This window comes from Hyperolius riggenbachi, chromosome 3 (assembly GCF_040937935.1).
Source record: "Hyperolius riggenbachi isolate aHypRig1 chromosome 3, aHypRig1.pri, whole genome shotgun sequence".
Lineage (NCBI taxonomy): Eukaryota > Metazoa > Chordata > Amphibia > Anura > Hyperoliidae > Hyperolius > Hyperolius riggenbachi.
Genome location: NC_090648.1, coordinates 158,966,025 through 158,991,381, shown reverse-complemented (window position 1 = coordinate 158,991,381; position 25,357 = coordinate 158,966,025). Strand labels below are relative to the sequence as shown.

The window sequence follows — 25,357 nt, the reverse complement described above, 5'->3', positions numbered from 1 at the left end:
TAGATTGTCGCTTAGTTCAGAGCTTTCAGGCTTCAAAAACCTGGTGCCAGACGCCTGTGATCATAGAGATTAATGCTGACCAAACAGCTCTCAATTTCAATCATTCTGTGACACTTTCAGTTCGAAAAAAAATTGCATCTATACAAAAGTGAAGTGAAAACTTTAAAACAATTGGTTAATTTCAAGTGTTTAATCAAAGGGGTGTCTAAAGTTTCTTGAGATCGCTAGGGGTGCTTATACACAATTTTTGCTAACTGCCCCTGGTTCTTGCAAGATGAACCATACATACCAGCGCCCCTCACTGCCAGAACACCGATACTCCCACACTCACTGAAGACCTGGGTGATGTGGCAAGGTGCATATTAATACACCAATTTAACAACTAAATGAATGCAGAGCTGACCTTGGATTTCCTAACACCCTGAGCAAAACTAGATTTTGTGTACCCAAATTCATTATGCCCCCCATTTAACTCCGCCTTCCCTCCAGAGACATTTCATTATTTCTCTCCATTACTTTTTGCTATTTCTACTTTTAGGGCTTTTTCACCCTAAACAAAGCATGCACGAATGTGATTTAATGCATTTATTTCCAACACACGGCATTGGTGTCAGGGTGCATTATAGCACGGACATCAGAAGCCTCGACACAATGGAACCCGGCTGGATATCATGCATACTTTTTAATAAAATGTTCTTGGCCGCAATACATCACAACATGCAGAAACACAAAACTGTACTGTCAGTGGCAACAATAAAGTTTATAGACTATCCTCTTACCATGCGGATCGCACACAGTGTGCAGTGCGGCATAACTGAGAGTACTACCCATAGAGTAAATTGAACCTAAAGTACAGCTATTGTTGGTTTATGGTGCAGCACTCTTTAGTGTCAAAAAATAACACTCACATGCACACATACATACATGCACACACACATACATACATGCACACATACATACATGCACACACACATATATACATGCACACATACATACACACATACTGTACATACAAACCTGCTCCAGTGCTGTTACTCTCTTCTCCTGCAATCATTCCTAAGGGCCTGTACACACTGCTGCGCGTGCGCTGTGCTTTTCAAATCGCATGCGCTTTTTAATCGCAAGGTTTTTTGAAAAATAATGAAAATCGTGAAGACCTGTACACACTGGTGCGATGCGCTTTTTCTATTCTCATGAAGACTTGCGATTTTAAAATCGCATGCAATTTTAAAAGCGCAGCAGTGTGTACATGCCCTTACTTCCTCTTTTACCTTCTGGGCTGGCACTTGGCTGCCTTCCTATAACATGCTACAGCACACCTGGGCCTATAATCATGTGCCCCATCAACTCCAGTGGCAACATGCTAGCACCGGCTGAAAATAGCACAGACCTCCACCTCATGCAGCAGAAACTACTTACCGTTCTTCAGGGCGCCGTCTCCTACACTTACTGTAGCTCCCAGTGGCTTTCTGGCATCCTCTGTGTACGAGTCCTAGCATGTCATGTGACCCGATGCAGGTCACATGACATGCTGGGACCCATACATGGCTGCAGGGAAGCTGATGGAAGCTGCAGAAGTGTACAAGACGACATCCAGAGGATTGGTAAGTTGTTTCTGCTGCACCCACAACTCTGCAAATGGCAAAAGTACTGTTCCTGTTGTCCACCTCAGGCATGCTGGTAAGTTGAGACTTCCAGTTGCCTGAGTTCCAGATAATGAGGGACTTTGCTGTATAAGTCTGGAGGATGTGCTGATTTATAATATTTAACAGCTGCTCTCTGTCAACAAGGCTGCTTACTGATGTGTGGTCACCTCCCCACTTGGTTTGCTCTAACTGCTTTCTGTATCTCTTTACTAAGTAGTAGCAGCTGTTTGTCAAGTGAATTCCTCCCTGCACATATGTAATTCTCTCTTCTACGTCTGGAAGCCCTTCCAGAGGTAGAATTATATTTACAGAACTATATTTGTTGAAATAACTAGGGTGAAAGGGTATGAATAAAACTCAGAAGCCTATGGGAACGGACGGTGTTCGTACATACTAGGCTTCTTACCGCAAGAAACTTGCTCACCTGAATTTTTGGTTCCACTGCCACTGTGTGGTCCACTGCAGGGTATTCAAGCCCAGAAGCATAGGGCACCCTATTGATTTACAAAAGAACCAATGGGAATCCTCCTGCAACAGGAAAAATCTTTTTGGTCCATGATGGACCAGTGAGACTCTTCCCTGCTGCTAGGTAGGATTCACATTGGTGTTTATTTTTTGCAAACCAACAGGAAGCCCTATACTTCCTGGTTTCTTGGATCGAACAGGGACAGCAGAGAATGGTGTGGATGATGTAAAAAGCAGCGGGAGTTACCGGCTAATGAGCAGACCAGTGGTGATCCAAAAACAGTGGATGGAAATTGCAGGTAATTATGAATGATGTAGACGTAAGTGTATCCTGAGCATATGTGCTTAAAGGGATACTGTAGGGGGGTCGGGTGAAAATGAGCTGAACTTACCCGGGGCTTCTAATGGTCCCCCGCAGACATCCTGTGCCCGCGCAGCCACTCACCGATGCTCCGGCCCCGTCTCCGGTTCACTTCTGGAATTTCAGACTTTAAAGTCAGAAAACCACTGCGCCTGCGTTGCCGTGTCCTCGATCCCGCTGATGTCATCAAGAGTGCACAGCGTATGGTCTGTGTCTGCGCAGTACACTCCTGGTGACATCAGCGGGAGCGAGGACACGGCAACGCAGGCGCAGTGGTTTTCTGACTTTAAAGTCAAAAATTCCAGAAGTGAACCGGAGGCGGGGCCGGAGCATTGGGGAGTGGCTGCGCCAACACAGGATGTCTGCGGGGGGACCATTAGAAGCCCCGGGTAAGTTCAGCTCATTTTCCCTCGACCCCCCTACAGTATCCCTTTAAGGTGCTGTTTCCGCATCCGCTGCATTTGTGACGCAGTTACTCAGTGGCAGAAAACTGCAACATTTCATGTCTGAGCAAGGCCGAGGCTGTGTTCAAACGTGACACCACGGGGTCTGCCTCTTCATCTCCCGAACTAAGCGCTAACAAGTACCTGGCCATGCAGCAGATGATGGGGTGAATGCATTGCCTTTAGCCTCCCGGCAGTACAACCTTTAGACATTAGACATTTAGAGATTCTACCCCTATGTAACCAGATGAGAATGGTATTAGGATTGTGTGTAATAATGTAGTGTTCAGAGCAATACAATATCTTACTTTTATCAAATAACATATTTTCAGTGAAGCCAGGTTGATAAAAGATGTATTGTTTCTTAATCAGACACCACTAGCTGCTTCTACAATTTGCTTATCTTGTATAAGATGTTTCTAATATCTGAATTTGTTCTGTATATATAGCAGCTAGTGTTCTGTTACTCAGGTGAAGTACATTCATTTGTATTCCTGTTTCTGCTGGGGACAGGACTTTAGGACTTGCACGGCACATGCAACTGGAAGTGTCATCCACTTGTGCTTGAAGCACCTTACACAGCAGGCACTTTGCACAAAACTACTGAGTCCATTTTGAAAATGTGGAAGATGTTATAGGTAACTGCTGCCTATCAGCAATGGTAGCTTGTGAAAGAAGCAATATTCTTCTGTCATATGCTTCACCTGTAATTAGGAGTCCATCCCTACTGTTCCAGAGGCGATATACTGTACCTCCATTTCCTACCACTTCCCCTAAGGCTTATTACATCATTCTATTTCCTGGTGTGTTGAATAGCTGACACAAGCTGTGTAAGTGGTGCATAGGCAACCAAGCTGATCAGTATTAACATGGATAAAAAGTCACATGGTTGCAGTGCCTCAAGTGATCTATTTGTAGATCCAAAGTGCATTTTTATGATGTTTTAGATGTCACAGCTGGGCTCCAGCATTTCAGTCCTCCAGCTAGCTTCAGGCAAAGGAATTAGTTATCATCACCCAAATCATCCATTTCTATTATTCTTTCCTATGTATTAAAGAATGTGATAGATTGCTGATCATGTCATGTAACATAATACAGGTTTTATCAGTATTTAGTTGGCTTTATGTATATTTACTTCTTTGTGAAGAAATGTGCTGTTATCATAGCTTGAAAATTGACACGTTCTTATCATAGAAATACAGAAAATATACATGTTTCTATAGCCTCCTGTAAAACCCTTCAGAGAGGTAAGTTGCTTAAGTGCATCCCTGAGCCTTTAAAGAGGTACTGTAGTGACATATAGTAGAATGTAGTCAATTATTCCGGATACCTACTTTATGGTAATGTTTCATGTAAAAAAGAAAACAGAAGATGTCTGGCACTGCAGCTTTAATGCATGACAGCAGGTGTACAGTGAAAATGGCACTGTTCATCTGCACGCGGTGACGCGCTTGCGCCCCCGTCCTGTGTGACGCTTGCGCGCCGCTCATGATGACGCGCCCTTACTGGCCAATGGCACAGCCCCATGTCATTTCCTACAGATAGGCGGGACCTACACGGAAGTAGGCGATTTAATGGCCGCTTCCCTCCAGCACTTTGCGCACGAGAAGCCTCCGAAGAAGCAAGGCTCACCCCATTGCGAAACGGCTGTAAGGCCGTGCACCCACTGGCGCCCACAGTCGCCTCTCCACCTGCAGCAGAGCACGATAAGTACTACCACCTCCACGGACATTGTCCTTGTGTATACTGTATGCCATTTTCACTGTACACCTGCTGTCATGCATTCAAGCTGCAGTGCCAGACATCTTCTGTTTTCTTTTTTACATGAAATGGTCACTATGTTTGAATCCTTTTTGTCGTGAGCACGTAGCTTCTGCTGAAGTTCTACACACTGCCTTTCAGCGAGACCTTTTCCATCTGCAGTTGCACTGAGTGCCTACCTACCTTCTCTCAAGTCTGCCTATTGAACTGTTTTTTCTTTTGGTATTGAGCACCAGTAATGTCTAATTTAGACGAAGATCTTTCTCTAGAAGAGTCAGATTCAGCAGATGAGGCTGAAAAAGTGCAAGGTGATAACGTCACCGCGGGGAGGTCGGACCTGTCTGGTTTCTTCACTTATACCAGTGGTCCCAATTGTTCAAATTCTACTGTGGGCGCCAAGGTGCTGGAGCAAAACCTAGAGAGGCTCTGTGAGAGAGAGGTGGGAGTATTCTGGACGGTAACCACCCTTGAGAAGTACAAGGGAGAGGATTTAGTGGCCAGAGGCTTCAGGAGATATCAAGAGCCTTCTGAGTATAGACAGGACCCCAAATTCCTGGAGACTTGGAAGCAGGAGTACTTGGAACACTCTGCACGCCTGCAAAACATAGTACTGGAGAGGAGCAAAGTGGAGTTGGGCTTAATTACATCTGCCATCTCTGAGAGCAAGCTGGAGTATAAAAAACTGGTATCCGAAAGTTCCTACAAAGCTACGCTTGATAAAATTGATAAAAAATTAGTACCATTGCAAGATAGTATCAAGGGACGGAAGTTGAAGAAGTATTTGCGTGATAGGGAGGACTACAAATTTGGCAGAATTTTCACCTGGGGGACCTTTGTGCACCCAGGGCCGAGAGGAAAACCCCGTCCTCCTAGGAAGCCCAAGGGCTACTGGACAACAGAATCCGAGTCCAGCGGAGAGGATCTCCCCAATACGACGCCAAGATCAAAACCACGCAAGCCTCAGAAACCATCCAAACCTTACAACCCAAAAAAATCCCCGACAGAAGAACGACAGGTCCCTTTAGGAAAAGGATCCGGCGAGGAAGAGGAAAGAGCAGAAGGAAAACAGGTTTCTTGGGAGGACAAAAAGAGAAGGAGCAAAAAGAGGAAGACGAGACAGTAACTATGCCCACCAATAATAAAACGAACTTGGTCAATTTGACCTCTGAGTTGCTACCAGAGGGAGTGGAGGACCTCCTGAATAAGGGCCTGAACTTTTCCCTGTCCGCACAATTCGATTATCCCAACTTTAAAGCAGATCTTTATAGAGGAGTTAGGAAGTTGAATATTAGACACCACTTTGAGAAAAAGAGACTGGAAGATCCTAACGTAGATAGTATTGTTCAGCCGGCAGGAAAGCCAACAATAGGAACCCTGGGTTTCAGCGTATCAAAAGGCTGGGATGACAGGGACTTGGAAGCTATCTCAACCCTGAACGAACTGCTTAATGAGTCAGTTCCGGCTGAAGTGCCGTTACATGACGCTGGGAAGTTTCAACCTTGTAGGTCTACTATGCCTTTTCCCACACAGGCTGGGTCTGTTATTGATGTCTTTGAACAACAAGTGGACAGGGAGGTGAAGGCCCTGCTCTACCCCAAGTCGCAACCAAATCTCACCTCCACTGAATCTAGAGCCCTTCATTGGCTCAAAAACCGCCCTGATCTAACGATCAGGAAAGCAGATAAAGGGGGTGCGGTGGTCATACTGACCACTGCAGCCTATAAAAAAGAAGCATTACGACAACTTTCTGATGCTTCCACTTACAAACCTTTGAAAAGCGATCCTACTGTAGGATATTTATCTGCCTTGAGATCTTTGTTGCGACAGGGGGTGGAGTTGGGCTTCCTTACTCCCAGATTGGCTAAGGACCTCTTACCTGACTTTCCGGTTAAACCGGTATGGTACCACCTGCCTAAGATACACAAATCCCTGACCGACCCACCGGGCCGACCCATTGTGTCGGGCCTGGGGTCGGTCACGGAGAGACTCTCTAGGTACCTGGACCACATCCTCAGACCTCTCCTATCCCATGTCCCTTCCCATCTTAGCGACACCCTTGATGTTTTAGAGGGTCTGGAGTCCACCTCGTGGTGCAGAGGAGACTTGTTGGTTACTATTGATGTCACAAGCTTGTATAGTAGAATCCCTCATTTAGAGGGTCTCAAAGCTGTCAGGATGTATCTTGACAGAGGCGACAAAGACCCCCTCTTTAATGAGTACACATGTGATTGCTTGGCATTCATTCTTACTCACAATGCGTTTTTGTTTGGTGACGCTTGGTACCAGCAGGTCTCCGGCACCGCGATGGGGACTCTGGTCGCTTGCACTTATGCTAACCTCTTTCTCGGGGCCTGGGAGGAGAGATTCATCCACGCCGTGGACAATCCTTTCAGATCGCATCTGAGGATGTGGTCCAGGTATGTGGATGATGTCTTGGTCTTTTGGTCGGGTGATGTTGCATCTTTGTCTGGTTTTTTAGATTATCTGAACACCAACGACGTGAACATGCAGTTCACGATGGAATACTCACCTGACAAAGTGTATTTTTTGGATCTTGAATTAATGATTAAAGAAGGCACCGTTGTAACCAAGGGCTATCGGAAATCGACAGCCTCTAATACTATTTTGCATTCCGAAAGCTACCATCCCCGCCATGTCACGAGGTCCCTCCCATATGGCCAATTCCTGCGGTTACGCAGGAATAATGCCAGTTTGGAGGACTTTTTGGAACAGGCCATGGAGTTAAAATCTCGATTGCTCTTAAGAGGCTATGATGCTGACGAACTCGAGCTTGCTTTTAAAGAGGCCCTGAAAAAAGACAGACCTGACCTCATTAGGAGGAAAGCACCCATTTCTAGTCATTTGAAGAGGGGCTCAGGGGTCTTTACTTTTGACTTTTCTCCAATGGAGAGAGAGATCAAAAGGGTGGTCACTAAAAATTGGCCCATCCTGCTTCAGGACCCGATCCTTAAGGGATGTCTTCCTCCCAAACCTTTGGTGGCTTTTAAAAGAGCACCTACTATTGGCGACCTTTTAGTCCATAGCGACTTCCGTGAGAATCCACGCCACACTTGGCTAGACCAGGTGGCCACTGCAGGTAACCATCGATGTGGGGCATGCAAGGCATGCCGTCACATGAGGACAGGTAAGTCCTACCAATTGGGCCCAATTCAGTTCAAGGTTCCTTTCTTTGCCACTTGCAGAACCAGCTATGTAGTCTATGCCCTATGGTGCCCGTGCCAACGTTTTTATGTTGGCATGACCACAAGAATGGTGAAAGACAGAATTTTGGAGCATGTCCGCCTGCTACCAAAGGGGAAGGGCTGCCCCAGGGTCGTGGAGCACATGACCGTTGCCCACGGCTCTGATCCCAGCCTTTTGTCCTTTGCCTGCGTGGACCATTGTATTCTTCCACGCAGAGGTGGCAACAGGAAAAAACTGCTCCTTAAGCTCGAATCAAAGTGGATTCTTAGGACGGACGCTATGGGCCCCCTTGGTCTCAATGACCACTTGGACTTAGCCTGTTTTCTTGACCCTTGAGATCTCCTCTCCGTAGGATGGCTCTTCTCTTTATCCTCTGATGCATGCCCTCTCCTCTTCCCCTTGTTCCCCATTCTCTTATCGCCACATTTTGACCGTTTTTTATATTTTATATTTAATCTATAGCCTGTCCTTTTCCAAATTCGTAATTCCACAATATTTATTATATATATTTATATATTGTAGCCGGTCTATGTGGCGAATGGGTGTTTATACACTTATTTCAGGCTCTCACCTGTATGGAGTGGTCTTTCCGTTCTGTGCTTCCTCCCACCTCTCTCTTCCCTAGGGGCCTCATTACCTAGGACTTGTGCCTCGCCTCACTGCCCTTCTATCCTCACTTATCCTCACCCACACTTTCCTCACTCCCCCGTTCTTTCCCCCCCCCCCCCCCCCTGTCCACCCTTGGCATTCGGCTGTTCATGGTTGTATCCAGTATGTGGCATCTTGAAGCATTGTCAAGCCCCTTCCACTAGATCTAGCTAATTAAGCCCAGGAATATGGATAATATATCCTATCCCTATTGTGGACGGAACATCGGGTTGTTTACTGTTTGCTACCGGGCAGCGCTGTTGTGCGTCCTCGCACCCGCCCCTCCCCCCGCTCATTGGCTGGCAGTGTCGGTTGCCGCCCATCTTTGCGGGTCAGGGCGGTTCAGGTTGCCGGGGCAGTAAGCCCAAGCCCTACATGTACGCTTCATCTGCACGCGGTGACGCGCTTGCGCCCCCGTCCTGTGTGACGCTTGCGCGCCGCTCATGATGACGCGCCCTTACTGGCCAATGGCACAGCCCCATGTCATTTCCTACAGATAGGCGGGACCTACACGGAAGTAGGCGATTTAATGGCCGCTTCCCTCCAGCACTTTGCGCACGAGAAGCCTCCGAAGAAGCAAGGCTCACCCCATTGCGAAACGGCTGTAAGGCCGTGCACCCACTGGCGCCCACAGTCGCCTCTCCACCTGCAGCAGAGCACAATAAGTACTACCACCTCCACGGACATTGTCCTTGTGTATACTGTATGCCATTTTCACTGTACACCTGCTGTCATGCATTAAAGCTGCAGTGCCAGACATCTTCTGTTTTCTTTTTTACATGAAATGGTCACTATGTTTGAATCCTTTTTGTCGTGAGCACGTAGCTTCTGCTGAAGTTCTACACACTGCCTTTCAGCGAGACCTTTTCCATCTGCAGTTGCACTGAGTGCCTACCTACCTTCTCTCAAGTCTGCCTTTATGGTAATGTTCCTGGTTTCAGCATTAGAAATACTTATCTATATATCTTCCTATATCCACACCTATATATTCTGTATATATCAGTATATTGGTATGTAGCTGCCTGCCTGATCGTTTAGAAATACTATTCTCAGTCTTATTTATTTTCGAATGTATATATGTGTTAAACATTTTTAAGATTGGATTTGATTTAATATTACTAGAAACCTGTTTTTGTTTGTTTTTTTTAGTTCCCTGTTTTGTTAGTGTGATTACATTTTTACAGGTTAATGACCTCTATTCAATTACATTTTCTCGTAAGTTTTTTATTTGGAGATCATTTTTCATCTTATTTTCAGAATAACGTTTCAGTTCTTAAAAATGTCAAATGTTCTAAAAAAATTAGATAAGGAAGTAATATCAAACTTATTTTGAGTATTTGCTTGATTGCTGGGGGATTATTGATAAAGTCAGAAAAGATCTGCTATAAGAACACTCAGGAGAAAAGATGGTTGAATAGGGGTCCTAATGCTTGTGTAGATTCAGTCCCCTGTACCTTAGGGCCCTATATGTATTCATTTTACACGTAATCATGTCTGAGGCATTTTTATTGATGCAGGTTTGAATATCAATTTTTTTTTTCCTATAAGGTCTGTACATACTCAATACTCATTAAGAAGCAGTATGAAAGATTGCCATTTTCGTTCAGGATCTATGCCCCGCAATTTGTTATTACAGTCTACAAGACTTAGTATGTCTGTGGACTGTTTAAACTTGAATTTCAAACATGTCTCATTGCCCAAAACTCTGTTAAATGCCAGGTCAAGTGCTACCATAGTGTGACCACTAGTCTCCAAGTGTTACCAGGCTAACTTATTTTATGCGATGGGGTGTATTTACAAAAGTTTTGTAAAATGTATGTGTCTGAAATCATACAATACGTTTATTAAACAGCTCGTCAAATTTAGTCAGTTTCCTGAAAAGTAAATAAAAGCCAAAATAATTGTATCTGAGTTAGAAAAGGCTTCGGATAAGATCTTAGTGCTAGTAGGTTCAAAGGGTCATTACTTGTTTTTGTTTTTCCATTTAGCAAGACTGAAGTGTTACAGCTGCTGTTTAGAAAAAAGCACTTAAACTGTGCATAAAAATATGAGACTCCGTTCTATGTTTAATTGACATACAATTATTCATCTCATAAGTTTATTCTCATGTCAGATTTGCTTTAACTCAGCAGTTTAAAGTGGAATATAACCCTGCATTTCAACTTTGCTCTAAAACATTATTTACAGCATATTATATGCAACCAGCATTTTTTTTTTTTTACTAGACCAGCATTGGAAGGGTTACACACAGAGCTTGAAAGTTCCGTGCATTGAAATGCTGCCACAGCCAAACTTTCAGATAATTAAAAGGATATTATGTCAGGGTTTTAAACCGCTTTAATCGTTATACATAATGGCAAAATATGATGGTTTTAAAACCATGAAAATCAACAGATTTTCAAAATATGATGGTTTTAAAACCATGAAAATCAACAGATTTTCCTACTGATCCTATTTGTTACCAGTGTTGCTGTTCATGTTTGGAAAACACTAAATTCATCCCAAATGATGCCTGTTTGATTCTGAAAGGCTAGAAACAAATATCTGCAATGTTCTAATGCTCAATATTCACTACAAAAAGTCACACGGTGTGCATGATTATAATATATATAAACTATATCAGTATATGTAATTATTATTATGCATTTTATAGTGATGTCATCTAGCATTACTGTAATACTGTAGCTCATGATGTTGTTTTTGCACAGCCCTACTGCCAGTGTGTCTTTAACTGACTTCACTTTAAGAAAACAGAGATTGCTTTTTTTTTAATTTTGTACAGCTGAATAGTCTTACCTCTAGGAACATGTGAGGACAACTCATTTAAAGCACCAATAGCAGTCTGACAAAATAGCAATTTGTGCAGAATTAAGCAGACAATATTCACAGTTCCTATACATAATGGCTTACTTTGTATTTCCCAGAGACACCGTTAGCTGTGTTCACAATGCTTCTGTATTGTAGAATTTAATATGCATCTCCAAATATAATTATTTCTGAGACAAGAAGCAGATAAAACAAAAATCCAACTAATGACTTCTGAAGAGGCTATAGCACCACCCTGATTGGCAGCAAAGTGTCACTGAAGGGTCCATTCATTAAAATGGTGCAATAATCATTTCTTTATTTCATGTTTTGCACATCTCTCCACTGTTATTTTTGTATTGAAGACGGGTGACATAAATATGCAGAGCTGATTATAGTTTTGGATGATGAGTGATGTCCTTTGTCTTCCTTAGTGGCAAGGTCATGTAGCATTAATAGCAGGATCAACCTTGATCAGAAAGGCAAGCCCATCCAAATCAGTTCCCCCAGTATTGCTGTTCCACGTTAAATTCAAAAAGAATGTGGTACCAGTATATAAAGTGCTCCTGAACCCCACTTATGGATTAATTCAAATCAGTGGTGTAATCATTTTTGTTTTTACTTGATTTGTTACTTTGCTTCTGTTGAATAATTAATACTATTTATACTAGAGATACTGTCTATAGGAGCTTGGTATTTAAAGGGAACCAGAGAGGAACTCTCTTTAAAAACAGAAAAAGCTTTTATACATACCTGGGGCTTCTTCCAGCCCCATACGCACGGATCGCTCCCACGCCGCCGTCCACCGCTTCCTGTATCGGCGGTACCGGGTCCCGTCACTTCCGGCGGACGCGGCCAATTGTCCGCATGAGCAGGGGCTCCCTCCATACCCTTACGCGTGCGGCGGCTCAGTATGCAGCTGCACGCGTAAGTGTATGCCGGGAGCCCCTGTGATGCGGACAATTGGCCGCGTCCTGCCGCCGACTGGCCGAAACTATGGGACCCGGTACCGCCGGATACTGGAAGCGGAGGACGGCGGTGTGGGAGCAATCCGTGCGTATGGGGCTGGAAGAAGCCCTAGGTATGTATAATAGCTTTTTTCTGGGGCCTCTGGTTCTAATGTGGGGTATACTGCAATCCGTCCTGTTGTATGCTTCCTTTTTCTGTTGTATTCTTCCTCTCTCGCTTTTCTTCAGTCTAATACATAGCTGCTCCTCTTGTGTTTCCTCCATGCAGGGCCGTGAGTCCAGAGCTCAAGTCATATGCACTAGGTGTTCTCTTCCTTCTTCTGCGCTTGATTGGTAAGTCTCGAAAAAGTTTGAATATTTCCACAGCTCAGTCCATACCAGCCATCGAATGGACCTGTTTGATCTGGCTTATCTAAAAGCAGAATGACACATTGTTGGGCATTTATATTTACATTTTTTACACATACAGTATTACTTTGCTTTAAATGACAACTGAAGCGAAAGGGATATGGAGGCTGTCATATTTATTGGAGCAATACCAGTTGCCTTGTTATTCTGCTGATCCTCTGCCTCTAATACTTTTAGCCATAGACCCTGAACAAGCATGCACTAGATCAGGTGTTTCTGACACTATTGTCAGATCTGACAAGATTAGTTGCATGCTAGTTTCTGGTGTTATTCAGACACTACTGCAGCCAAATAGATCAACAGGTTTTGCCAGGCAACTGGTATTGTTTAAAAGTAAATAAATATGGCACCCTCTCACTTCAGTTGTCCTTTAAAGGGATACTGTAGGGGGGTCGGGGGAAAATGAGCTGAACTTACCCGGGGCTTCTAATGGTCCCCCGCAGACATCCTGTGCCCGCGCAGCCGCTCACTGATGCTCCGGCCCCGCCTCTGGTTTACTTCTGGAATTTCTGACTTTAAAGTCAGAAAACCACTGCGCCTGCGTTGCCGTGTCCTCGATCCCACTGATGTCATCAAGAGCGCACAGCGCAGGCCCAGTATTGTCTGTGTCTGCGCAGTACACTCCTGGTGACATCAGCGGGAGCGAGGACACGGCAACGCAGGCGCAGTGGTTTTCTGACTTTAAAGTCAGAAATTCCAGAAGTGAACCGGAGGCAGGGCCGGAGCACTGGGGAGTGGCTGCGCGGGCACAGGATGTCTGCGGGGGACCATTAGAAGCCCCGGGTAAGTTCAGCTCATTTTCCCCCGACCCCCCTACAGTATCCCTTTAACTACCTAAAGACCCGCCTAACGCCAATTGGCGTCAAGTCCTGGGGCTCTAATTTGCATGAGATCGCACGCAGGCTGCGCACGCATCTCATGCTCGGGGGGGCGAAGCTCCACCCCCTCTTCAGTCTCCGAGTGGCAATCGCTGCTCGGGAGACTGTTAGATGGCGTGATCGCCGTCTATTTACTTGTACAGCGCTGCGATCGGCAGCAGCGATGTACTGGGGACAGCCGTGTGTCACGGCTGTCCCCTCCATACACTGGGAGTGATCGACTGTCATAGGCTGAAGCCTATGACAGCTGATCATGCTGATTGGCTGGCGGGGGGAGGGAGGGAGCGGAGGATAAATGTAAAAAAAAGCCATTTTTATTAAACAAAATATAAACATAAATATTGATTAAAAAATAAATAAACAGGGGGGGGGGGGGGGGCGTCGATCACTCGTGTGCTGTGTTGTACGGCCCTGCAGCTTGGCCTTAAAGCTGCAGTGGCAAGGGGGGGGGGGGGGGATCACTCGTGTGCTGTGTTGTACGGCCCTGCAGCTTGGCCTTAAAGCTGCAGTGGCCAATTTATCAATAGTGATCCTGGTCTTTAGGGGGGTTTAACACTGCAGTCCTCAAGTAGTTAATAGTGTTATTGTTCAAATATCATGTTGGTTTAGGATGCTGGAGGTGCAGATTTGTTCTAGGAACAAATATTTTTTGAGAGTCATTTGTTTAACTTTTTAACCATTGTTTATTACCTGACCCTATAAAATTAGTAAAATGTTTGGAGGAATACAAATACCTGCTCAATGGCTACATTAACCTGCCTCCCTGTGGCCCACAGGCATTGTCCACACATTTGGATGCCCAATTTGCAAAGACACAGCCAAACTCGCCTGGCTGATGGCTACTCTTGTGTTTGGTCCCTTTGTATGGACATGTACACGCAGGTGTACCATGTTATATATATAGCGTGTAATGGGGATCTGTCTCATTTTGTTTTATTTATTTTTTAATAAGAAGGCAATAATAATAACAGAGAAAAAATATTGCTTTTTTATTTTTTTTTAATAATAAAGCATAGATAAACAGAAATATATAGCTGTTACTTCTAGCTACTACTAAATCTTGCCATTTATGTTTGAGATCGGCCTCACAGTAAACAGTAACACATGTTTTGACTTCTTTGGGCTAAGCATGCACAGTTTGAATTAAGTCAAACGCCTTTTGGTTCTGGCTACAATGAAAGCGTTTTAAGTGATTAAATCCAGATGCATGACGTGAAAACTTCGATGAGGTTCCCCTAACATTTCCACCCACTGGGTGACTCCCACTGCTAATCTGCAAGGAATCAGATCACAGGTTTTGCCACCATGACTCTCATCTCCCCATAACAGTATGGCCACTATGATGTCCCTGCTGTGTCACATGCTGATGTCCCTGCTGGTCCCCTTCCACAAGATAAAGAACAACTTTGGAAGTGTTAAAGTGTTATGTCAAGGGGGTTTTGAAGAGAGGGAGCACCACCATAGAGTTGGAGGGCAAAAGGGATGGGGCCAGAACTTTAAAGTGAAGATTCTCTTTAAAGTGTATATGAACTCTTGCGCAGGACAGAAGGAAAACAGAGAAATGTACCCTGTATGTATTTAGAGAGTTTAGCCTGTCTGATTCCCTCTCATCTGTGACTATTCACCACTGGAATTTGATCTTTCCGCTGTGTTAGCCCAGGAATGTCCACTGCCACAGCAGAGCAGTTAATTTGTAGACACTGGAACAATATGTCTGCTTCCATGAAAGCCGAAAGTAGACATACTGGAGATTTATTGCAAGATTTGTATCAGTCGTAACAAACAAATGTTTTTCTGTAAAGGTTATTATGCAGTTGCGTAACTTTTAGGCAGGGAACACACTTGCAGGGCCGTTTTCCCCTGCGTTTCCCAGGTTTCCGTCGGGTTTTGCGGTCGCGTCTAACGCGTGCGTTTTTCCGCGTGCGTTTCTGCGTTTCTGCGTTTGCATGGCATGTAGTCATGCAATGTGCGGAAAAAAGCAGAAAACTGTGCGGCTACAAAACGCGGAAAAAAACGCGAACGCAAACGCGCACAAACGCATGCGGCGCAGCGTTTCCCGAGCTAGGCTATTATTTTCAATAGCCTCTAAAATCGTGCGCGTTTTGCCGTTCGCGGCAAAACGCGCAAAAACGCATGTAGTGTGTTCCCTGCCTTAGAGCAGAGAGAAAGCTCTGAGTTCAGGGCCACTATAAGCCACATAAACGGAATATTTTCAGGCAAGGAAAGGAGTAAAGATGATGGAGGCGGCTGACTGGTTGTGCACAGGAAACAATGCTTACTCTTTATTTGTTTCCACGCGGCGTGGGCTGCCCTTTAGCATGCACAATGGAAACATTTCTAGTAACGATACAGAAGATAAATGAGAGTGCGTCCAATCAGCTTTATGTAAATGCATTATGCCGTTCATTCTACAAGCAATTAGTATAAACGGCTAAAAATATAGCTGAATGCTGTTTCCTTTCAGTATTAAAAGGAATCAGCAAAAAGAAAAGGGCATTTTAAAACTATAAGTCTGAAGGGACACTTTCATCATTGCAAAGAATATAAGAGCTTGAAAACAGAAATTAGACTGGCGGCATTCCAGAATGAAAAGCTGATTCCTGAAGAGAACAGGACAAATCCTTTACAAAATGATATTAGTAGCATTTAGGAAAGCAAGCTCTTACTGCACAGACCTGCTAAAACAGACGGACCGTCTTCAGAGGACAATAACAGTATAACTGTAGGAAATGGAAGACCTGTTTCAGGTTTATTTTAAACCAACTGGGTTTTTTTGCCTTTTAAAATAAACCTGTAGCTGTAGGTCACTGGCAGGGGCGTAGCAATAGGGGGTGCAGAGGTAGCCACCGCATCAGGGCCTTGGGCCCCGAAGGGCCCTCCCTCAACGACAGTATTACGGTAGCTCTCTATTGGTCCTGTGCTTTTAACAATCACTTGTATAGATACTTTGAATAGTGGTAATCAATAACAAACTGTCCCCCATCCCCTTCTTGCACCTCTGGCACTGTAGTAGCCATTGGCAGGTTTTGGTGCGCCTTATCAATTGTTATGTATAGAGTGCTTGGGGGGCCCCATTGTAAAACTTGCATTGGGGCCCACAGCTCCTTAGCTACGCCACTGGTCACTGTGTATATGCGAATTTGTGAAGCTTATATTTCCTTTTTAAATTATTTTTTTAATATTCTATATTTTTTTAAAATAGTGTTTTATTAATTGCATACAAAAGTGTGCCTGAGCTGAGGCTCATATATAAGCATATAAAATCAAACAAATTGGACCGTAAAATTGGTTACTATCCGGATCAGACAAAAATAAATTATTCTAAATGTAACTTAAGATTCTTGATCAATCTAAAAATAAATAAAAAAGATGCTAGATAAATGTTCATGGTCAGACCTCACACTGGCATAGGGAAATCTGATTGCATAAAATGAATATAACTTATTCTGGCCATATACATAAAGATTTTAATGCAGCACAAAACTGGGGGCTGTGCCTGGGAATCAAGTATTAGACAGGATTTCTACTAAAAGTGTACCTGAGCCGAAGCTCTGGTACAAAATGGGATACTTTTCTAAAGAGAGGGAAGCCTCAGGATCCTATTGAGGCTTCCCTCTCTGCTCTGATGTCCCCCGTCGCTAAGTGTGGTCCCCCCAGAACATTAGTGACAAGGCATTGTCGCTAATCATAGGGGCTGCGCAGCTCTTCTTCCTCCAGCGTGGCCATGCTATAGCTGACCGAGCCTTCCTTTGCGAGCGCAGTAAGACGGAGCAGCGGGCTCAGTGGTACTGCACATGCTTAAGCGGGCTCACGTGGCTACTGCGCTGCCACCCTTCAGGAAGAGGAGCTGCATGGCCCCAATGTCCACCAACCGGGGAGAATGGAGTAGCGAAAGAAGCCTCAATAAGATCCTGAGGCTACCCTCTCTTAAAGGGAACCTGAAGCGAGGAAAATTATTTAAAATAAACACATGACGTAGCTGCAAATGAATATTACATACTAACCTCACTGTCAGTTCCTCTCAGAAGCTCACCATTTTCTTCTTACAGCGATCCCTTCCAGTTCTGACAATATATATGTCAGAACTGAAATATACTAGTTGCTGTCATTTATACAGTATATCAGCAGCTGCCAGTTACAACTGAATGTGCAAGGTAATGTCCATGTTTTCCTATGGCTCAAGTGGATGATATTACAGTTTAACAGTGTGCTGACCAGGAAGCTGTTAGAAGGTAATGGCCATTTTTAAAATGGAGGACGGAAAAATCCATTGATCACAGTGGACAAATGGGACGCAGCAGAGGAGAAAGAGATTGAAGAGTAGACTACACAGGAGGTAAGTATGGCCTGTGTATGGTTATTTTGGCTTTCAATTTTCAGTTCAGGTTCTTTTTAAAGTAAGTAAGTAAGTAAGATTTTGATTCCGAGCTTTGCCTCTGAATCACTTTAATATTTCACAGGGCAATATAGAAGTTTGGTAAATGGCTGATATCAGGTAGATATAAATTATTTTTCACATTTACATGGTACATATGCGCAATCATTATCGCCTGCAGTGATTGGGACTTTCTTGTGACAGTTTGCACCTGAATGCTCTGCAGACACATCACTGGCTTACAGGCTAGTAATGCATCCTGTTGCTATGGAGCAGGTACAATGGAGATGACCCGGCACTCCGGATTCCTCGGCCATGCATTGAGGACCGCCACAAACAGGCTAGAGTCTTGGCAAACTGACACGTCGACGTGGCTGAGAACTATCTAGCATGTGAAAGAGGCTTTTGACTGCAAAACCCCAATCTCCAGACCTGGTGACTCCTAACCAGACTAAAATATATTATCTTTACTATGCAGCAGCAAAAGAAGGCCTTTCTTGAACTTACAGAGCTTGCCAGTGAAAGCCTTAAAGTGTGACTGTCGGGCATAAAATCTAAAATCAATTCTTTATTTTTATCTGGTTAACAACTAATAAGGATGCTAACCAGGCAATCCAAAAGTTAAAAAATCACTATTCCTTTTCTTGTTGATAAATGATCATGCCCCAGTTTACCTGACTCTTATTTGGTACATTGCCGCACAAAGGAAGTTGCAAGGCATGCTGGGTTGTCCTTTTTTCCTTCTCTTCTTTTCCCTCAGACTTAACTAATGCAGCCTGATTTTCTGCAGCCTCCTTCCCTCCTGCTGTTTCCCCCCCCCACACACACACACACACCTCTGTTGCTCTCTGATTGGCCAATATTTCTCATGTGGAGACAATGCACTTTCTATTGCAGAGCTGGGTGGGAGTGTCTGAAGACTGGGAGTAGGTCAGGCATTGCATACACAATCAGGCAGAGGAGAGTAAGGGAGGAAATGACATCAGGATTGGATTCAAAATAGACACAGTTAATAAGGAGAATCCTAAGAAGGAGCTTCTCTTTTTTTACTATAGAAAAATCACTAAAATAAAAATGTGGACTGTACAATACATATGTTATGTAAGGAGAGGGAGTATTTATCTACTTATATATGTGGTTTTTTTTTTCCTGAGATAGTATGGCTGACAGCTCCTCTTTAAACAAACATATTTTCATGTAATTTACTTACATGATTTTGCCTTCTTAAAACAGAAGGTATTTGTAATAATTCATATTTAAGTGAGCAACTTTGGTTTATTTATTGTATTTATAAAGCGCCAACATATTACGCAGCGCTGATTCCCATGATGCATCACTCCCAAATATGCAAATCATCTCTTTATGCCCATAAAAGCCAGGCACACATACAGAACCGCTGGTGTGTGGTGAGCCTGTAGCTAATACATTTTACAGAGCCACATCAATCCAGCATGCATACAGCCTGTTTTGGACTTTTTTTGTCCTCATCAGTGCATGGCATGGATTGATAATGCTCTATGGGATAGGGCATGGACCAGTACTAAGGCTAAGGAACCACTTGTAATGTTCTTGTAAAACAATACGAAGATACTTAAAAATACATTTTTAGTGCTAAACCTAATAAACCGGGGCGTTGCTAGGATCCTAAGAGTTTCGGGGCACTTTTGGGAACTGCAGCTGAAAAATGGGTGTGGCAATGCACCAGAATGTTGGTGTGGTCATAGATGGAGCCAAATTTACATGAACCTAACAATGGTCTAAGTAGGCCTGGCCAGCAAAATGTTGGATGGAGCTCCCTCTCCATCATGTCAAAAAAAATATAGGTAGTGTCACTTAAACATAACTAGGCAGGGTTACCTGGCTTCTGTGTTGGCTGGCCTGCTTCCAGGTTGTCAGGCAGTCCCCCCATAGCATTCCCTGAACCCCCTCCCATGCTCCCACGGGCTGACCCATTGAAGCACCACAACTCCCGGCATTCCCCTATAGAAGAACCGCAGATCCTTACATTCGCCCATAAAGGTACCCCAGCACCAGCATGGCACCACAGCACCCAGTATGCCCATTATAGAGGCATCACAGCTCCCAGCATGCCCGCTATTGGTGCACCACAGCACCTAGCATACCCTCCATTGAAGCAACACATTTCCTAGCAAGCCTGCCATTGAGGCACCACAATTCCTAGCATTGGATATATACGAAACAGACAATTGTTTTTTTTTAAAGGAACAACTTTATAGGGTATGGAAGCAGTAATACCCAGGCATTGCTAGATATCATGCTAAGCAGAACACAGCATCACAGTCTTCTCGGCTATTTATCATCATTCTTAATTAGCATCAGTTTTTCAGTTATTTTTTTCTATTAGACAATGAAAATAAAAACTGTCATTTAGTACAGCACAGACAGTGTATAATGGAAGCCTTTCCAAACAGGAGCCTTCCTATTCAGTCCTTAATTTTGTTTTCGTCTCACTAATGTGATGTATTTGTTTTTATTAATGAAATAAAACATACAGAACTTATAAAAAGAAACATGGATGGTTTTAATTTAATTCTATTATTCTGAAGAGCTTTTCACTGCTTTAACAGCATACAGACCAGGCAGTTGTTTTCAGTTATTGTATTATTGGAAATTGTAAGCTTGGAAACCTTCAAACGTGCTCTCAAAACATTATTTCCACTTGCAGTTTTCAGTTGCTACACTGCTCTCAAACCACTTACATATATACTCTGCCCATTACACTATCTAATGCACAAGTCTGATATTCAAAAGTATACCAATCTGTTTAGCAATACAATCTACCACAGACTGAAAGATCAGTGGGCAGCTACCTCAAGCTGGTCATAGTCATGTTAAATGGACATTATGGTGGGCTGGATGTCACCACCCCTTATCCCATAACTCCAGGTTTTGGCCACTGCGATGAAATCACGTAGGATTAATTAATCTTTTCAAAAGTCACAATATTTCTTGACCAGCGCTGCTATAGTATTTACTGTCACTTTCCACCGCCAACACCAAATGGAGAGAGACTAACCAACTCAGGCGGAGCACTATTGACAATGATCATAAGGGCATGTGGGACATTCCCAAGCTCCCCTTGCCCCCCTTGCCCCTCTTGCGCACTCCACCTCCACATGTCAGCAGTGTCACCTTAGTATGGGTCAATATTCACCTCAAAGAAAATTTTATAAAACCCTTCATCACGCAACAATGTTTAAAATTGTTAAGTGTATTCAAGACTGCCCTCACAGTAACATTTCTTGACGATAGGCAGAGAGTTTTGTCTGTGACATGGATCCACCAAGTTCAACCTTTTGCACCTTCACTCAAAGCAACAAGGGTAAAATCTATTGATTATGCCTGTTGTTTTCCGAATAACTAGTTAGGAATTCACCACTTTATTAAGCTGAACATGTTAGTCAGAAATCTGTGCTGATCATGTGACTATTCTGCATTATATAATTGTACAGTGTCCTTATGTTACAGGCCTATAGTTTCCTGTTTTTTTTTCTCTTCTTGAATAATGGGAAAACAGCATCTGTACACCAGCCATATAGAAATCACTCATCTGATAGAAAGTCACTATTATAAAATAAAATGGCCTATTGATAACTACTCTTAAAGCAGACCTTGACTCTTGTACAGCAGACAAGGAAACATATAAAGTTGCAGAGAAATTAAAAAAAGAGCATGTCTAAGTACTCCTTATCAGCAACAAGTACCAATATTCTACTATTTCAGAGTGTTATTTTTCATGAATAAAATATCGGTAAAATGTAGCGGTATTTTACCACAGCAAAACCTAACCCTATTCTCACACAGAACTCTCCCTCTATGATTCCTAAACTTAACCCCCCCACCCCCGGTGTGTAGCGTTCACCCCCTCCCCCCACACCTAACCTTAAACATCCCCCTCATGGCTAACCTTAGCCTTTCCCCTTCCCACGGCTAACCTTAACACCTCCCACCCAACCTTAACCCCCCATCCTCATGCGTTACTTTACCAACCCAAAAATGGCCACAAAAAATAATAATTTTCGGGAACAGCCATAGGTGTTATTATAAATAGCAACTACACTGTGAAACTTAATAGGATACATATCGTATTGTGCATAATATGATAAATATCATATGATGCGAGGCACTTGCTATTTAACAGGTGCCCCGGGCACTCAAATTTCACAGTGCAGTCACTATTAACGGGTGACCCAGCGCCCAAATTTCACAGTGTAGCTGCTATTTACAAGTGCTACTATGACAACACTCAAGTCTCAGCCACTAGCAGGTGCCCAAATGTCTGCTTTGGTCAGCCGTGCCTTTGACTTCCCTTGTTTTCTGCTAATATGTAAACACTGAAGGTTAACCCCTTCTGTGCTCCCAGGATTGTGCAGAAACACTGCAGATTTATTTTAGTAGTTCTATAAGTTGTAACAAATAAATGTTTTTATTTAAAGGTTATTATGCTGTTGCTTATCTTTTAAAACTGAAAGGAAGTTCTGTGTTTAGGTCCACTTTAATACCCAGGAATGGATGTCATCTGGGCCAGGTGCCATATCTATCCTAATTTTATTAAGACGTCCCTACACTTCTTAAAGGATACATAAGGCTACCTAAAATAGAAAAGTTTTACTCACCTGGGCTTCTTTCAGCCAATAGAAGTTTATCTGGTCCCATGCTCTCTGCTCCAGGCTGCCACTGTCCCCTCTGTAAGATTGCGGTCGGGTTGTGGTCTTCTGCACATGTGCGTGACTCTGTTGAAAGACTTGAACTGCGCAAGCACAGAGAGTTCCTGGCCGTGGGAGTGTGATCACGAGAGCTATGCAATGGTGTACATATGTAATCACCGCTGGGAGACTTGGGCGCAGGATACAGCCAGTATGGCTTATCCTGCTGCTGCACAAGTCCTGGCGACATTAATTCATATTCCCCCTCTAGGTCCACGTGGATAGTGGGGAATGATATAATTCAGCTTCCAGCTATTGCTGAAGGCCGAGTTATAGTGTTTTAAAATGTAACTTCTGCTCTGTCTTTTGACAGTGCCGAAGTTGCTCAGTGTGCGCCCAAATCTCCTGCGCTGTGATTACAGCGCTTGCACGCAGTGTGCTTGTGCAGAAGACCATGACCCAGGCACAATCTTATAGAGGGGACAGTGGTGGCCTGGAGCACAGCAGAACTTTGGGGTAGGACCCAAAAGACTTCTAAGGACTGGAAGAAGCCTGAGGGGAGTAAATCTTTTCTATTTTAGGTAGTCTCATGTATCCTTTAAGCTACATACACACTGTCAATTCCCACACCTGCAGGGATTGTGAAACAATGACTCTGACAACAGGTCGGGGGATGACATTTGAACTGATGTTGCAATAGCCTAGAAACCAGCATAAAGGGAGGAGCAGGGACAATGCATAGCACATGATAGAGTGGCTTCCAGCAGGCAGGGTGAGCGAAAGTGCTCTCGGGTCAGTTGAACATCAACAAAGATCTGACATGTAGGAAGGTAAGGTGCCATTGGGGGCCCCCGTACACAAATTAGATTCTTACCAGAATAGGCCTATCATCAGCTGTCATGGCCAAGTTTAATCCAATAAGTTTGTGTCGTTTTACAGTGTTAAGCAATTAATGTCCAATGTGGAATACTGGAAATAAAACCACGGCTGAATTGTGAGGCAAAGGTATCTTTCTTATAATTAAGAATTGGAAGGGAGAAAGGCGCCCCAAAAAGTATAAAACACTTAAAAACTGTTTAAAATGTAAGAAACTTACCTTTAGGATCACACGTATGTAGGTTAGGGTAAAGAAATGGTAGGTAGGTTGCAATACCAGCCCTAAGACACTATTTACTGACCTGAGCAAGCTGGTTGACTCCCGTGCAACTTTTTGTCTGTGTGTTTATTTTTACCCTAAACTACCGTATGTGTCATCCTGAGATAAGTTCCTCTTAACTTTTAAACTGTTTTGAAGTCTTTTCAACATCGTGGGGCGCCTCCCTTTTAAGTTACATTACGACAGTCTACAAGGTAGTTGTCTGTTTGAGCCGCTAACTTTTGCCTGTTAGAGGCCCTAACTACACTTTTTCTGGAGAGCTACCTAACAGTCTCAACACAGCGTGATTGGATACATCACACCCAAAGCTTATATAGTGTGGTTGCCGATCCACAACCTGGGTTTGTGAGTACCCCTTTTATTGGTCCTATTTATACCATTTGCATAACATATACACCATAAGGGGCTCCAGGTCTCTCCTGTGCTTTTCCCTCTTTCTGGAAGATCCCATGTTTTCCAAACCACTGATACTTATTAACACAGTTCATTATAGCAACAGCATGCAGTTTGTTTTTATTTCTTGTTTTTGTTTGTTTTGTTTTTTTTCTGTAGAAACTTACAAATGTTATGACATACGTGTACTTCCCGTGTTGTAGTCTGCACAAAGTTCTCTTTTTAGGTTGATGCATAAAATTTTACAGAAGGTACTCCATATAATTAGGTTGCAAAATACAATTGATGTAATGGCTGTTAGTGTGAGCTTGTTGATCCGGTGTAGATCCGATAAGAGCTGTAAACCCTTCTGTGATTTGGACAGTTATAATCAGCAACATTGTTTTCGTCCTGTTTTTAGGCCCTGAGTAGGAGGTATATATGAATATGTGCATTGTGTTTAGCATTTTAATAACATTCAGACTAAATTATTACTCAGAGATTTGGCTTGTAAAAAGTGTTAGGACCTAGGTTTCGGTAACATTTATTACGGTTTATTTTTTGTGTATGATTCATAATACATGAGAACCATTTGTTTTGTGACACTTGATTTTTCAATGCTAAATTTTCCTGTACTCGATATTCCTGTAAAATTCCATATAGTTATAATTTAGAACTAATGAAAGGAAAGTAACATGAGGCTCAAATTGATATCTGTGCGGGCAGAATAAATAAAAGCTGCATTGATTTATGGACGCCATTTTACACAACTATACACTGGAAACTATGTGGTGAACTGGTGCTAATTATTGCTTATCCATGTAGACAAAACTGCTTAATTGTTCAGCTTAAAGTGTACCAGGGGCGTTATAAAATAAGTCTTATACATACCTGGGGCTTCCTCCAGCTCCATGCACACGGATCGCTCCCACGCCGCTATCCTCAGCCTTCTGTATCGCCGATATCGGGTCCCGTAACTTTCGGCCACTCTACACAAGAGAAGTGGGCTCTCTGCGTATCTCTCCGGCGTCTGTCTACCTTATATGTTACAGGAAGGGATAGTGACTTCACATGTTCCTCATGTGTTACTGGAGGCCACAGTGACTCCACTTGTTACTGGAAAAGTTTAGTAATTTTACGTTACAAAAAAGAGAGGCAAGATTGATCATTGCTTCCAAAAATGCTGTAATCAAGCCCCTC

The 25,357-nt window shown here is 43.4% G+C and overlaps 1 protein-coding gene across 1 annotated transcript in view; it reads left to right on the top strand.

Annotated features, from left to right (window-relative positions):
* SLCO3A1 (solute carrier organic anion transporter family member 3A1) overlaps positions 1 to 25,357 on the top strand; it is a 383,290-nt gene that overhangs the window by 337,142 nt on the left and 20,791 nt on the right. The window contains exon 9 of the mRNA XM_068275155.1: positions 12,570 to 12,634. Coding sequence (XP_068131256.1) covers positions 12,570 to 12,634 — 65 coding nt within the window. The remainder of the gene's footprint in view (positions 1 to 12,569; positions 12,635 to 25,357) is intronic.